This window comes from Liolophura sinensis, chromosome 6 (assembly GCF_032854445.1).
Source record: "Liolophura sinensis isolate JHLJ2023 chromosome 6, CUHK_Ljap_v2, whole genome shotgun sequence".
In the NCBI taxonomy this organism is placed as follows: Eukaryota; Metazoa; Mollusca; class Polyplacophora; order Chitonida; family Chitonidae; genus Liolophura; species Liolophura sinensis.
In genome coordinates, this window is record NC_088300.1 from 1,081,528 (window position 1) to 1,095,110 (window position 13,583).

Below are 13,583 nucleotides of genomic sequence, written 5' to 3' on the forward strand. Positions count from 1 at the left end.
ATATTCTTTACAGAAAATGGTTAATCTACTCAATGATGAGAAGATATCCTTTACAGAAAATGATTAATCCACTCAATGATGAGAAGATATCCTTTACAGAAAATGGTTAATCTACTCAATGATGAGAAGATATCCTTTACAGAAAATGGTTAATCTAATCAATGATGAGAAGATATCGTTTACAGAAATTTATACAGACACGACTTGCAGCTGTGCCTATGATATCTTTATGTGCTTCCTCATTTCGTACAAGCACGGTTGATGGTATCTTCATGTGCTTCCTCATTTCGTACAAACATGGTTTATGAATATCTTCATGTGCTTCTTCATTTCGTACAATCATGGTTTATGATACTTCATGTGCTTTCTCATTTCGTACAAATATGGTTTATGAATGTCTTCATGTTCTTCCTCATTTCGTACAAACATGGTTCATGATACTTCATGTGCTTCCTCATTTCGTACAAACATGGTTTATGATAATTCATGTGGCTCCTCATTTCGTACAAACATGGTTTATGATACTTCATGTGCTTCCTCATTTCGTACAAACATGGTTTATGAATATCTTCATGTGCTTCCTCATTTCGTACAAACATGGTTTATGATACTTCATGTGCTTCCTCATTTCGTACAAACATGGTTTATGAATATCTTCATGTGCTTCCTCATTTCGTACAAACATGGTTTATGATACTTCATGTGCTTCCTCATTTCGTACAAACATGGTTTATGATACTTCATGTGCTTCCTCATTTCGTACAAACATGGTTTATGAATATCTTCATGTGCTTCCTCATTTCGTACAAACATGGTTTATGATACTTCATGTGCTTCCTCATTTCGTACAAACATGGTTTATGAATATCTTCATGTGCTTCCTCATTTCGTACAAACATGGTTTATGATACTTCATGTGCTTCCTCATTTCGTACAAACATGGTTTATGAATATCTTCATGTGCTTCCTCATTTCGTAAAAACATGGTTTATGATACTTCATGTGCTTCCTCATTTCGTACAAACATGGTTTATGATACTTCATGTTGTTCCTCATTTCGTACAAACATGGTTCATGATACTTCATGTGGTTCCTCATTTCGTACAAACATGCTTTATGATGTCTTCATGTGCTTCCTCATTTCGTACAAACTTGGTTCATGATATTTTTATGTGGTTCCTCATTTCGCTCAAACACGGTTTATGATATCTTCACGTGCTTCCTCATATCGTACAAATGCGGTTTATGATATCTTCATGTGCTTCCTCATTTCGTACAAATACGGTTTATGATATCTTCCTGTGGTTGCTCGTTTCGTACAAACTTGGTTCATGGCATCTTCATGTGCTTCCTCATTTCGTAGAAACGTGGTGCATTGTTGGCCAAGGTGATTTGAGTTAGACACAAGTTTGACACGAACTAATTGCATGGTATATATTATAAAGTGATCGGAGTGATTAGTTTCCGTGTTAATGTAATGGAGAAGAGACAGTTGAATCGTCCTGTGGTTTGTGGAATCATAGAAATATTTCATATAGCGTGGGATTAGATTACAGAGCACAGAGTGTAGGCCCTAATCGTCGACATTTCGGAGTTGTTGTGTGTGTGGTGAAACGAGATGAAAGGCTGGCAAATCAAAATTCACGGCAGTCTCTTTTCGGTTATTCAATGAAAACGTTTACTATCGTATTGAGGGAGGATTCGACGTTCGCATTTTCTGTATAGTGTAACATACAGTACAAACACGCCGGGTGAATTGAGAGCTAGATTTATGTAAGGTAAACATTATTTGAACTGGCGTGAATGACAACTGCAAAACTCTCTAACCCAGCACATGACATGCCAAACACATTTGAGAACAGTCACAGTTAACACATTGAGCTTGAGGTATGGCCTAACTCCCACTTACCTTTTTGTTATTTTGACAATGAAGGAAAAATAGTGCTTTCAAGAGAGATCTCAATATGTGGTCAAAGGGAAATCACTCAAGGGATTTTTTTCAAAACATCGGCATCAACAGCACCTTTCAGAGTCCAGTGAATGGCAGTTACGTCACCACCTTCACCAAAAACAGGGTGAAGTTAATATGTAAATTAAAACCGGGACCCAGGGAAAATATCTATCGTTCTTAGAGAAGTCAGTAAGCATGGCGTCAAAATCGTGTGCGGCTCGCCTAACTTAAAACACATATAATCCATAATGACCGGGTGTTTATAGTGGTTGTGGAGTTTATGTGTACTCATGTCAGCTATATCCTCCTAATCATTGGCTTTAGGACTATGTTACACTGATAACAGTAACACTATGTTACACTGATAACAGTAACACTATGTTACACTGATAACAGTAACACTACAAATATATGGATCACAACTTCACTGAAGGAACAAAAGCTGTGATCCATACATTTATGTTATCCAACTCAACTTCTAAATGTCATTGAAAGTCACTAATAACAGTTTCGTGTTACATTCTACAAAATAATTAAGACCTACAGCATAGGGAGAAAAACCAGAGCAGCGACGACAGTGTGATAGCTGGCACATGGTTACAAGTAACCGGTGAAATGCGGCCTCTTGTCAGTTTACTTCAGTCAGGGTTTTATTGTAACTGCTCATGTAAATGCCTAAATAGTAGCAATTTATACGCTCCGAGTACCATAACTCAGGCAGTTAAAACATTGCTGTGTTGATATGTAACCATTCGCGAGTATGAGGTGTCATGTCTTGTGTCAGTATACTGTTACTTTGTGAGGTGTTATGTCTGGTGTTAATATACTGTGACTGTGTGGGGTGTCATGTCTGGTGTCAGTATACTGTGACTGTGTGGTGTCATGTCTGTGTAGGTAAACTCTGACTGTGGGGGGTGTTGTGTCTGGTGTCGGTAAACTCTGACTGTGTGGTTTATCACGTCTGGTGTCAGTACACTCTGACTGTGTGGGTGTCATTTTTTGGTATCAGTATACTGTGACTGTGTGAGGTGTCATGTCTGGTGTCAGTTTACTGTGACTGTGTGGGTGTCATGTCTGGTGTCAGTTTACTCTGACTATGTGGGCGTCATGTCCGGTATCAGTATACTGTGACTGTGTGGGGTGTCATGTCTGGTGTTAGTATACTGTGACTGTGTGGTGTCATGTCTGTGTCGGTAAACTCTGATTGTGTGTGGTGTCATGTCTGGTGTCAGTATACTGTGACTGTGTGGGGTGTCATGTCTGTGTCAGTGTATTGTGACTGTGTGGGGTGTCGTGTCTGGTGTCTTATCTCTGATTGTGTGGGGTGTGCTAAATGTCTGGTGTCTGTTTTGTGGCCTGTCAATGAGGAAGACAAATAAAGATGTTGACAATGATACCGTAGTCATGCTAAAACGAGTTCTGGTCGTGACATGACTGAAATGATATGAAAGGGAATGCAAACCATTAGTAAACAAAGTATAATTTGCTTTCACTTTTATTCGCTTTGTCCTTTTTTGTTACTCTAAAAATAGATATCCTACGAACACTACGTGCCTCTTCCTTGTTAGGTTTACTCTGAATAATGCGATGCTACTTCTACGCTCCTCAGCAGCCAAATTCAGTGTTTGGTTATAGTTCAACAACTATCAAACCTTTCTTACACCTGTCAAACCTTAGAACTAGTGTTGTCAATAGTATTTCATTAATGGTATATTTTCCTGATATATTATGTATTTATTGAACCGTAGATGTCAACAAGACATATTGGTTTCAGCGTGGGCTATCCTAAGGTGTAATACGTACATGTTACAAGAATGTTCATTGTGACAGAGCACATACTGGCCCATATGTGTAAAAACGCCGGGTCTCTAATTCAATCTCACGTCAAAAGGAGAAATGCCCGTGTATGCATGTTGTTAAAATGTCGCCCCTTGACCCTGCATCCAACCAGGAAGAAAAATTAACCTTTAAACTGAAGTGGGTTATATCTGTGTTAGTGCAATCTGAACTGTGTACAGTTAACTTTTACACTCCTGGCGTAGCTATAGGATACATTACACGAGGAATCGCCACGTTCGAAGTTAGCGGGTTGGGCAGGTTAACAGATAGAAGAGTCCTAAGTGGATGAGGCAGAATTTCGGATTTCTCATCTGTGAGTATGTGTTACAGTATCAAGTTAGCCCGGCTGTCTCCCTCTACCCAGGTGCTAAAAGTGGCGTAGTCAAGCCAGTGCACCATATAACACATATAAGCCAGTTTGTGCGTCCATGTGTTAAGTGATGGGGAGGTTTGCACGGAGTGAATGTGGGCATTACGATCCTCAGGATTCAGTCTGTAATCTACTGACTGTTGAATTGCATCATCAATACTAGGTGAACAATCACATATTAGCTTGACTCCATCAGGTCTGGTGCAGACTGTTCACGTTCTAATTACATGTACAGCGGCGCATGTCAATCTGCTGCGTGTAATTTTCAATCATATCGATGCTGCAATTTGAGTATAGGTGCATTTAACAGTAGAAATCCCCGGAGTCAGTTGTCTTGAAGACGAACGTATTTTCCTGATGTGTCAGACAATCTCAAAACTACAGTTATGTCGCAACTCCAACAGTTCATCGTAGGTCATAGGCATCACTATCGGCTGAGAGCGAGTCACTAGATAACTGAGCTAACGAGGGCTCCCTGTCAAGTTAATAATCTCACAGCTTTAATTTCCTAAAACTTTCACCTCTGTAGACTGGTGAGAGAATGCGTAACTAATATCGTATCACAGCAAGTACCGGTGTAGGCTGATCAGGCATGCTCCTCTAGCCTACCAAAACAAGCGCCAGTGTAGGCTGATTAGGGATGCTCCTCTAGCTTATCACATCAAGCACCAGTGTAGACTGATAAGTGACGCTTCTCTAGTTTACCACAGCAAGCGCAAGTGTAGACTGGCAAGGGATGCTCCTCTAGCTTACCACAACAAGCTCCAGTGTATACTGATTAGGGATGCTCCTCTAGCTTACCACAGCAAGCACCAGTGTAGGCTTATTAGGGATGCTCCTCTAGCCTACCAAAACAAGCACTAGTGTAGACTGATTAGGGATGCTCCTCTAGCTTACCACAGCAAGCACTAGTGTATACTGATTAGGGATGCTCCTCTAGCTTACCACATCAAGCACCAGTGTAGGCTTATTAGGGATGTTCCTCTAGCTTACCACAGCAAGCACCAGTGTGGGCTGATTAGGGATGCTCCTCTAGCTTACCACAGCAAGCACCAGTGTAGGCTGATTAGGGATGCTCGTCTAGCTTACCACATCAAGCACTAGTGTAGACTGATTAGGGATGCTCCTCTAGCTTACCACAACAAGCACCAGTGTAGGCTGATTAGGGATGCTCCTCTAGCTTACCACAGCAAGCACCAGTGTAGGCTGATTAGGGATGCTCGTCTAGCTTACCACATCAAGCATCAGTGTAGACTGATAAGGGATGTTCCTCTAGCTTACCAAAACAAGCACCAGTGTAGACTGATTAGGGATGCTCCTCTAGCTTACCACAACAAGCGCCAGTGTAGACTGATTAGGGATGCTCGTCTATCTTACCACAGCAAGCACCAGTGTAGACTGATAAGGGATGTTCCTCTAGCTTACCAAAACAAGCACCAGTGTAGACTGATTAGGGATGCTCGTCTAGCTTACCACATCAAGCACCAGTGTAGGCTGATTCGGGATGCTCGTCTAGCTTACCACATCAAGCATCAGTGTAGACTGATTAGGGATGTTCCTCTAGCTTACCACAACAAGCGCCAGTGTAGACTGATTAGGGATGCTCCTCTAGCTTACCACAACAAGCGCCAGTGTAGACTGATAAGTAAGGCTCCTCTGGCTTACCACAGCAAGAACCAGTGTAGGCTGATAAGAGATGCTCCTAGCACCAGTGTAGACTAATACGGGATGTTTTTCTAGCTTACCACAGCAAGCACCAAATTGTTTCCAGTTTAAAAGACGCCAAACCAGTATTTGAAACACTGTTTCAGAGAGCTTTAATGGGTCTCTACAATATGAAAGACGCCGCCCAAACTTCGCGAGCAATGTAGATTTAAACTTGCCAAAGATGGGAAAACCGGTCAGATTATGAAGTATATGATGGACAAACACACATTACACATGGGGACAAACGATATCCAAAACGAAACGGGTGGAAACACATAAATAGGTTTAGAATATAATGATAAAATGATCACTCGCCTTAACATACCAGGTCCTTTAACCCATTAACGGGGGGAAACGTTTTTAGGGCTTGTATGGTGCATATCCGCTTCAAAATGTGATTACATTACCGAGATTACTTTATGCATTTCGTTGAATAGAGAAATAGCGACAGGATGTAGAGGATGTCTCTGGTACATAGATTATCAGTTGTGTAGCGTAATGCACAAAACCACAATCCATTCTGTAGTGTAGAAAGTCACTCAGCGCGACTGAGATACTTATTTAGTTGTTATTTGACATGGAACCCCTTCACGGACTACGAATTTGAACTTTGATATGGAATTCATGCCTGGAATATTCATTGTCTGCCCGGCATCATTGAAAACTGATGACCGCTTCTCTCTTGTGTGTTACCGGCTTTATTTCTTATTTGTATAATTTCTTACATACCTTTGTCCTCGGGAGTTAGTGTTAAACGTTGTTCTGGAGATGGATCTTGTGATTATCGACTTGGAACGCCCTTTACGGACTACGAATGGTATATGAATGTCGGACTTGACGCTTATATGAATATTGTTAGTGATTGTCGTTTAAGACGGAGAAACCTTTCGGAACAGTGCTATTCTAAAAGAAGAAAGTTTTAGAAAAGTACTATTACTCGTACTTTCTCCATTACTTAAATGATAAATGAAGTGAACATTTGATATAAATTGTACTATTTTATGCAGTGAATTTGGAGTATATATATCTACAAGACTGAAAACTTTATTGTCGTCCTTTATGTAACACGTTCATGGAGCTATAACCGTTTGCTTTATACAGGCGGCCCCAGTTAAATTGTGTCGGATATCTGCGTGTATGTTTCTTGGATCTTTGAACACATACTAACTGAACAGGACAGCATCGAGGTAGAACATGTTATGCCATTTGCATGGCAAATGTAATGGTTTACATGAGTGTCTTATGCAAAGTTTGTGTAGCCCAATGAGAGACAGCTTTATAAGACCCAGTCCACATAGCACTGAGCCTATTCCACCACGCAATGCGGATTTTGGTGTCTCTGTACACTAAGTTCTCCGTTGTACCGTACTTTCCAGAATAAGAATGTACACTATCTGTAGCTTCCTTAAAAAGAAACAACAGTTTGATAATATGGTGACGTCATAACTGTAGTTTAATTATTGATATAACGTCGCCATAGAACAAAACGGACATAGAATAAAACAAGACGAACTCACCGTAGAAATGAATAGACATAGCTAACACGGACAACCTGATTGTATAAAGACGGGATATTTTCCTGTATATAGACAGTAGGTCTTGTTGTAAAGACATAAACCGGTTTCTCTGTGTCAAGTCGCAAAGACGTACTGAAGAGACATGAGCATACACACACACACACACACACACACACACACACACATATATATATATATGCCAGTAATTGTGTACACAGGTGCAGCTTTACGGTATACATGCCCTCATAACAGGGTGAATAACGTGACTATGGCAATTTGAAGCACACCGTATATTTCACATGGCCTGGATTTCAGGTCATACAGCTACGTATTCAACCACACCTATTCCATGCAGGCTAAATAGTTAATATGTGGAACATGAACTTCGTGTGCCTGTTGTGCGGAGAGCGTCAAATTCCGTCTGGTTGTAGATAAAAACCAGTTACAGAAAATTTCATATATAGCGACACAGGGAAGAACTACGCAAAACATGTTTGTATGATTAACGAACCTTACACCATGTTATTATCTGTTATGTGGCTCGCACGTCTTCTGTGCAGTCAAACAGGAAGTGACTCTCAATGGGATATGTTTAGAAACTTGTATGCAAAAGAAAGGAAGTTACTATAATACAACGTCGCTTGAGGAAACTTACATGTGAAGTAAAATCTCACAGACATTGCCTATGACAGGTTTTTGTCAGGTAGTTTTCTTCTTTACACATTTTAGTTTAATGATTTTTTTAAGCAAATCGTCTCTGACGACATGTATCAAGGCGTCTGTGTACCTGGAATTGTACAGCATTTTAAACTCTGCGTCGTTTTCAGAAAAAATGGCGGCGCCTCCTAGACCACCGAGACTGAAGCCAGATGGTGAGTACTCACAAACTATAACCAAAACCAACAAAAGACGCCAAACGTTTACCCACAAACTATAACCAAAACCAACAGGAGACACCAGGCGGTGAGTACTCACTAACTATAACTGAAACCAACAAAAGACACCGGACGGTGAGTACCCACTAACCAAAAATAACAAGAGACGCCAGACGGTCAGTACTTACAAACTATAACCAAAAGTAAGAGAGTGAGTGAGTGAGTGCTTAGGGTTTATCGTCGTACTCAACAATTTTTCAGTCATATGACGACGAAGGAAACCTTAGGGTGTATGTAATGTAGCAGGACGGATTTCCACCGCTCTTTTATCTAGTGCTGTTTCACTGAGACGACTTACCGAAGGCAAGTAAGCCGCCCGCCCGAGCCATTATACTGATACGGGTCAACCAGTCTTTGCACTATCCCCTTCATACTGAACGCCAAGCAAGGAAGTTACAACTTCCTCTTTTAAAGTCTTAGGTGTGACTCGACCCAGGATTGATCCTGGATCTACCGCTCCAGAAGCGGAAAAAGTAAGAGACGCTATCTCTCTAGTAAACACGTGGGAAATCAAAATCATAAGAAATGAGGGAAATGCCTTACATCATACCGCAATGGCATGTTTAAATTGATATGTTTAAGCTCGTTTCGAAGAAGTGTCAAATTTACATTTTAAAAAAGGAAGTATTTATGTATGTAGGGTTTTCAACATTATGGCGGGAGGAAACCGGGCAGAGCACGGAGGAAACCCACGACCATCCGCAGGTTGCTGTGACCTTCCTGCTATATATCCGAGATAAATAACACACCGCTAGTAAACAATAAAGTGGTCTTACAAACATAAATTTTTGTATCTATCAAACAGCTCTTTTCCTGGGAAAAATAAGGGTCACATTTCAAAACAGGGTCAAGTCTGACTGTGTGTCTTGTTCTGCTGGTGTACTTTTCCTTACGCTTACTGGAGACGATTGGTATGAACTATAAATTCGTTAAGCATGCATGCCCTTCCACTTCCGTGATCGTAAATCCCTCAACTGTACAGCTCAGCTCGTTACAGTCCCCTCCCCCCATTACACGTCATGTTCACCATCAGAAGTAATGCACAGCAAGACCGAAAAAGTCATTCGAGTCGATCGCTTTTGTCAATTTTGAAGGCTGTTTCAGATTTGATTACCGTTTCAGATACCGAAGAGAATTGATATCGTTCTCTATATATTGAAATAGTCATCGCTTATATACTGACCAACATCGCCATATTTACAATGCGTACAAACATATACCCGAAGAATAAAAAAATTCATTCGGCAATATATTCAAAGATGCCTATTCCTGTCTGCTGTTAACAATTTCACTTGGATCCGCTTTTGATTATTCTGAACATGCCGAAAAGACCTTCAATTTTTGATTATCGTTTGGAATGCTCGTTTTCAAGACAGAAACGCAGAGAGCCGCGAAGACGATACAACCCATACCCGATGGCATTATGCCAAACCTGAAAAGTCACGTGATCAACCACCAAAGTTATTCGTCTCTCGTTTGGCGGCTAACAAGAATGGCGAGTGACTACTGATGCGACTTAGCTGTTTCTGTTTGGGTGCCCTTCCCATGAAACATCCCCCATCCCGCACATCCACATTGACTGTCATTTTACTTCACAGTATATGTGTATTACGTACTTGTTCTAGTGGTTGTTTTTGTTTTATTAGACAAAAGAGGCCCCAAGCCCGGTACTAATGTTGCTCTGAATGCACACAAGTTGCCTGTAAATAGGTCTGAAACAGGTAAGTCTAAATACGATTTAATCCGAATTGCTCTTACTGCAGTCATTTTGACAAAGACCCTGACATTTTCATTTGCTTTATCTTTCTGTGTAAGTATAGCACCCTGTGAATATTTAACGCTAGTACAGCGCTAACGGAAATAGCGCGACGATTGCGTGGTGTGAAGGATGACGCCATGATACCGCTAATGGAAACAGTTCAGGGTGTATGTAATCTAGCAGGACGGATTTCCACCGCTCTTTTATCTAGTGCTGTTTCACTGAGACGACTTACCGAAGGCAGGTAAGCCGCCCGCCCGAGCCATTATACTGATACGGGTCAACCAGTCTTTGCACTATCCCCTTCATGCTGAACGCCAAGCAAGGAAGTTACAACTTCCCCTTTTAAAGTCTTAGGTGAGACCCTGACATTTTCAATTGCTTTATCTTTCTGTGTAAGTATAGCACCCTGTGAATATTAACGCTAGTTCAACGAGTGGTGTGAGGGAAATAACGCCTAGAGACCACGGAAATAGTACAACGAATGATGTTAGAGATATAACGCCTAGACCCTACTAACGGAAATAGCACCACAAATGGTGTGAGGGATATGACGCCAGGAGACCACTAACGAAAATAGCACCACAAATGGTGTGAGAGATATAACGCCCGTAGACGACTAACGTAAATAGCACAATGAATGGTGCGAGGAACATAACCTCTGGAAACTACTAACGGAAATAGCACCACAAATGGTATAAGGGATACAACGCCTGGAGACCACTAACGGAAATATCGCATTGAATGTAGTGAGGAATGTAACCCCTTGAAACCACTAATGGAAATAACACCACAAATTGTGCGAGGGACATAACACCTGGAGACCACTAACGGAAATAGCAAAACGAATGGTGTGAGGGATATAACGCCTAGACACCAATGTGTATTTATTTAGTAATTGATTGGTGTTTTACGCCGTACTCAAGAATATTTCACTTATACGACAGCGGCCAGCATTATGGAGGGTGGAAACCGGGTACAGCCCGGGGGAAACCCACGACCATCCGTAGGTTGCTGGCAGACCTTCCCACTTACGGCCGGAGAGGAAGCCAGCATGAGCTGGTCTTGAACTCACAGCGACCGCATTGGCGAGAGGCTCCTGGGTCATTACGCTGCGCTAGCGCTAACCGACTGAGCCACGGAAGCCCCCCCCCCCCCCCAGACACCACTAACGAACATAGCGCATCGTATAGTGTGAAGGATATAAGGCCTGGGGACCACTAACGGAAATAGCACAATGAATGGTGTGAGGACATAACACCTGCAGACCACTAACGGAAATAGCACAATGATTGGTGTGAGTTATGTTACAACTGGAGACCACTAATAGGAATAGCGCATCGAATGGTGTGAGAGATATAACGGCTGGAGACCACTAACGGAAATAGCTGAAAGAATGGAGTGAGGGATATTACGACTGGAGACCACAAACAGGAAAAGCGCATCGAATGGTGTGAGGACATAACCCCTGGAGACCACTAACGGAAATACCACAATGATTGGTGCGAGGGATGTTACGACTGGAGACCACTAACGGAAAAAGCACAACGAATGATGCTGGGGATATAATGCCTGGAGACCACTAACGAAAATAGCACAATGAATGGTGTGATGGACATAACGCCTGGAGACCACTAAAGGAAATAGTACAACGAATGGTGTGAGGGATATAACAGCTGGGGACCATTAACTGATATAGAACCACAAATTGTGCGAGAGATATAACGCCTGGACACCATTAACGAAAATAGAACAACGAATGGAGCAAGGGATATAACGCCCGGAGACCATTAACGTAAATACCACAATAAATTGTGCAAGGAACATAACTCCGGGAAACCACTAACTGAAATAGCACCACAAATGGTGCGACTTTTATAACCCCTGGAGACCACTAACGGAAAAAGCACAATGAATGGTGTGAGGGACATGGAGACTTTTAACAGAAATAACACAATGAATGGTGCAAGGGACATAACGCCTGGACACCAATAACGGAAATAGCACCAGAAATGGTGTGAGGGATATAACGCCTGGAGACCACTAACGGAAATAGCGCAAAGAATCTGTCAGGTATGTCATGCCTGGACATAACTAACGGAAATAGCTCATCGAATGGTGTGAGGGATATTATGCCTGGAGACCACTAACGGGAATATCGCCATGAATGGAGTAAGGAATATAACGGCCAGAGAGAAAGCACTACCAATGGTGCGGGCAATATAAGGCCTGGAGACCACTAACGGGAATATCGCCATGAATGGAGTAAGGAATATAACGGTCAGAGAGAAAGCACTACCAATGGTGCGAGCAATATAAGGCCTGGAGACCACTAACGGAAGTAGCACCACCAACGGTGTGAGCGATATAACCACAAATGGTGTGAGGGATAAAACACCTGGAGACCACTAACAGAAATAGCACAATGAATGGCGTGAAGGACATAATGCCTGGAGAACACTAACGGAAAAAGCACAACGATGGTGCGAGGGATTTAAGGACTAGACACCACTAGCGCAAATAGCACCACAAATGGTGTGAAGGATATAACACCTGGAGACCACTAACAAAAATAGCACAACGAATGATGGGAGGGATATAACAGCTGGTGGCCATTAACTGAGATAGAACCACAAATTGTGCGAGGGATATAACGCCTGGGGACCACTAACGGAAATAGCACAACGAATGATGTGAGGGATATAACGCCTGTAGACCACTAATGGAAATAGGACAATGAATGGTGTGAGGGAAGTAACACCTGGAGACCACTGACGGAAACAGCACAACGAATGGTGCGAGGGGCATAACATAGTATAGTATATTGGCTCGGGCGGGTCGGCTTACTTGCTTTCGGTAAGGCGTCTCAGTGGAGAAGCACTAGATAAAAGAGCGCTGGAAATCCGTCCTACAACTAGGATGCACATTACATGCACTTTGCGGATTCCTTCGTCACCATATGACTGAAAAATTGTTAAGTACGGCGTTAAACCTCAAGCCCCTACTCACTCACTTATTAAAAAGGCCATATGGGAAATTTTCCGCAAGAAATCAATATTCGCTAATGAAATTAAACTTTCTGCTGTATATTTGCTTCCGTGAATAACATCTTTTTGATACGAATTTCCAGATTATTAAGACCAGCTAGACTTGGGTTCACCATCTATAACGTTACCCTCTGATCCCTACCGCCATACCGTTGTAATGCCATCCGCTTCATAAATTGTATTCATTACATTGTGAAAGCTAAGACGTGTACAGACTAGGCTAATATTCTGTGACAGGTAATTATTTGAAAAATTCTAAATTGATAGCAAGCATTCGATTAAATTTGCGCCGATTGATTTTTGCCAAAAATCTCACACATAGCCTGTTTAAGGCAACATTTTAAACTAATTTATAACTCCATGCATCTTTTGGAAACTACGTTTGTTATAGTCTACAATTTCAACACAATCTTTGCAAAACATGTGTTAGGAATACATGGTCAAGCCTACGGCCACTT

General features: G+C 41.8%; 1 protein-coding gene across 8 annotated transcripts in view; it reads left to right on the forward strand.

Moving 5' to 3' along the window:
- Positions 1–3,968: 3,968 nt before the first annotated feature.
- The window catches only part of LOC135468235 (uncharacterized), a 38,623-nt gene continuing 29,008 nt past the window's right edge, over positions 3,969–13,583 (forward strand). For 4 of the 8 annotated variants that reach the window (XM_064746371.1, XM_064746374.1, XM_064746375.1 and 1 more), the window contains exons 1-3: positions 3,969–4,103; positions 8,212–8,256; positions 9,966–10,040. In XM_064746371.1, coding sequence (XP_064602441.1) covers positions 8,217–8,256; positions 9,966–10,040 — 115 coding nt within the window. In that variant the 5' untranslated portion in view covers positions 3,969–4,103; positions 8,212–8,216. Of the gene's footprint in view, positions 4,104–7,825; positions 8,088–8,211; positions 8,395–9,965; positions 10,041–13,583 lie in introns of those variants that run through there. The other 4 variants (XM_064746376.1, XM_064746377.1, XM_064746378.1 and 1 more) reach the window with 4 other exon arrangements.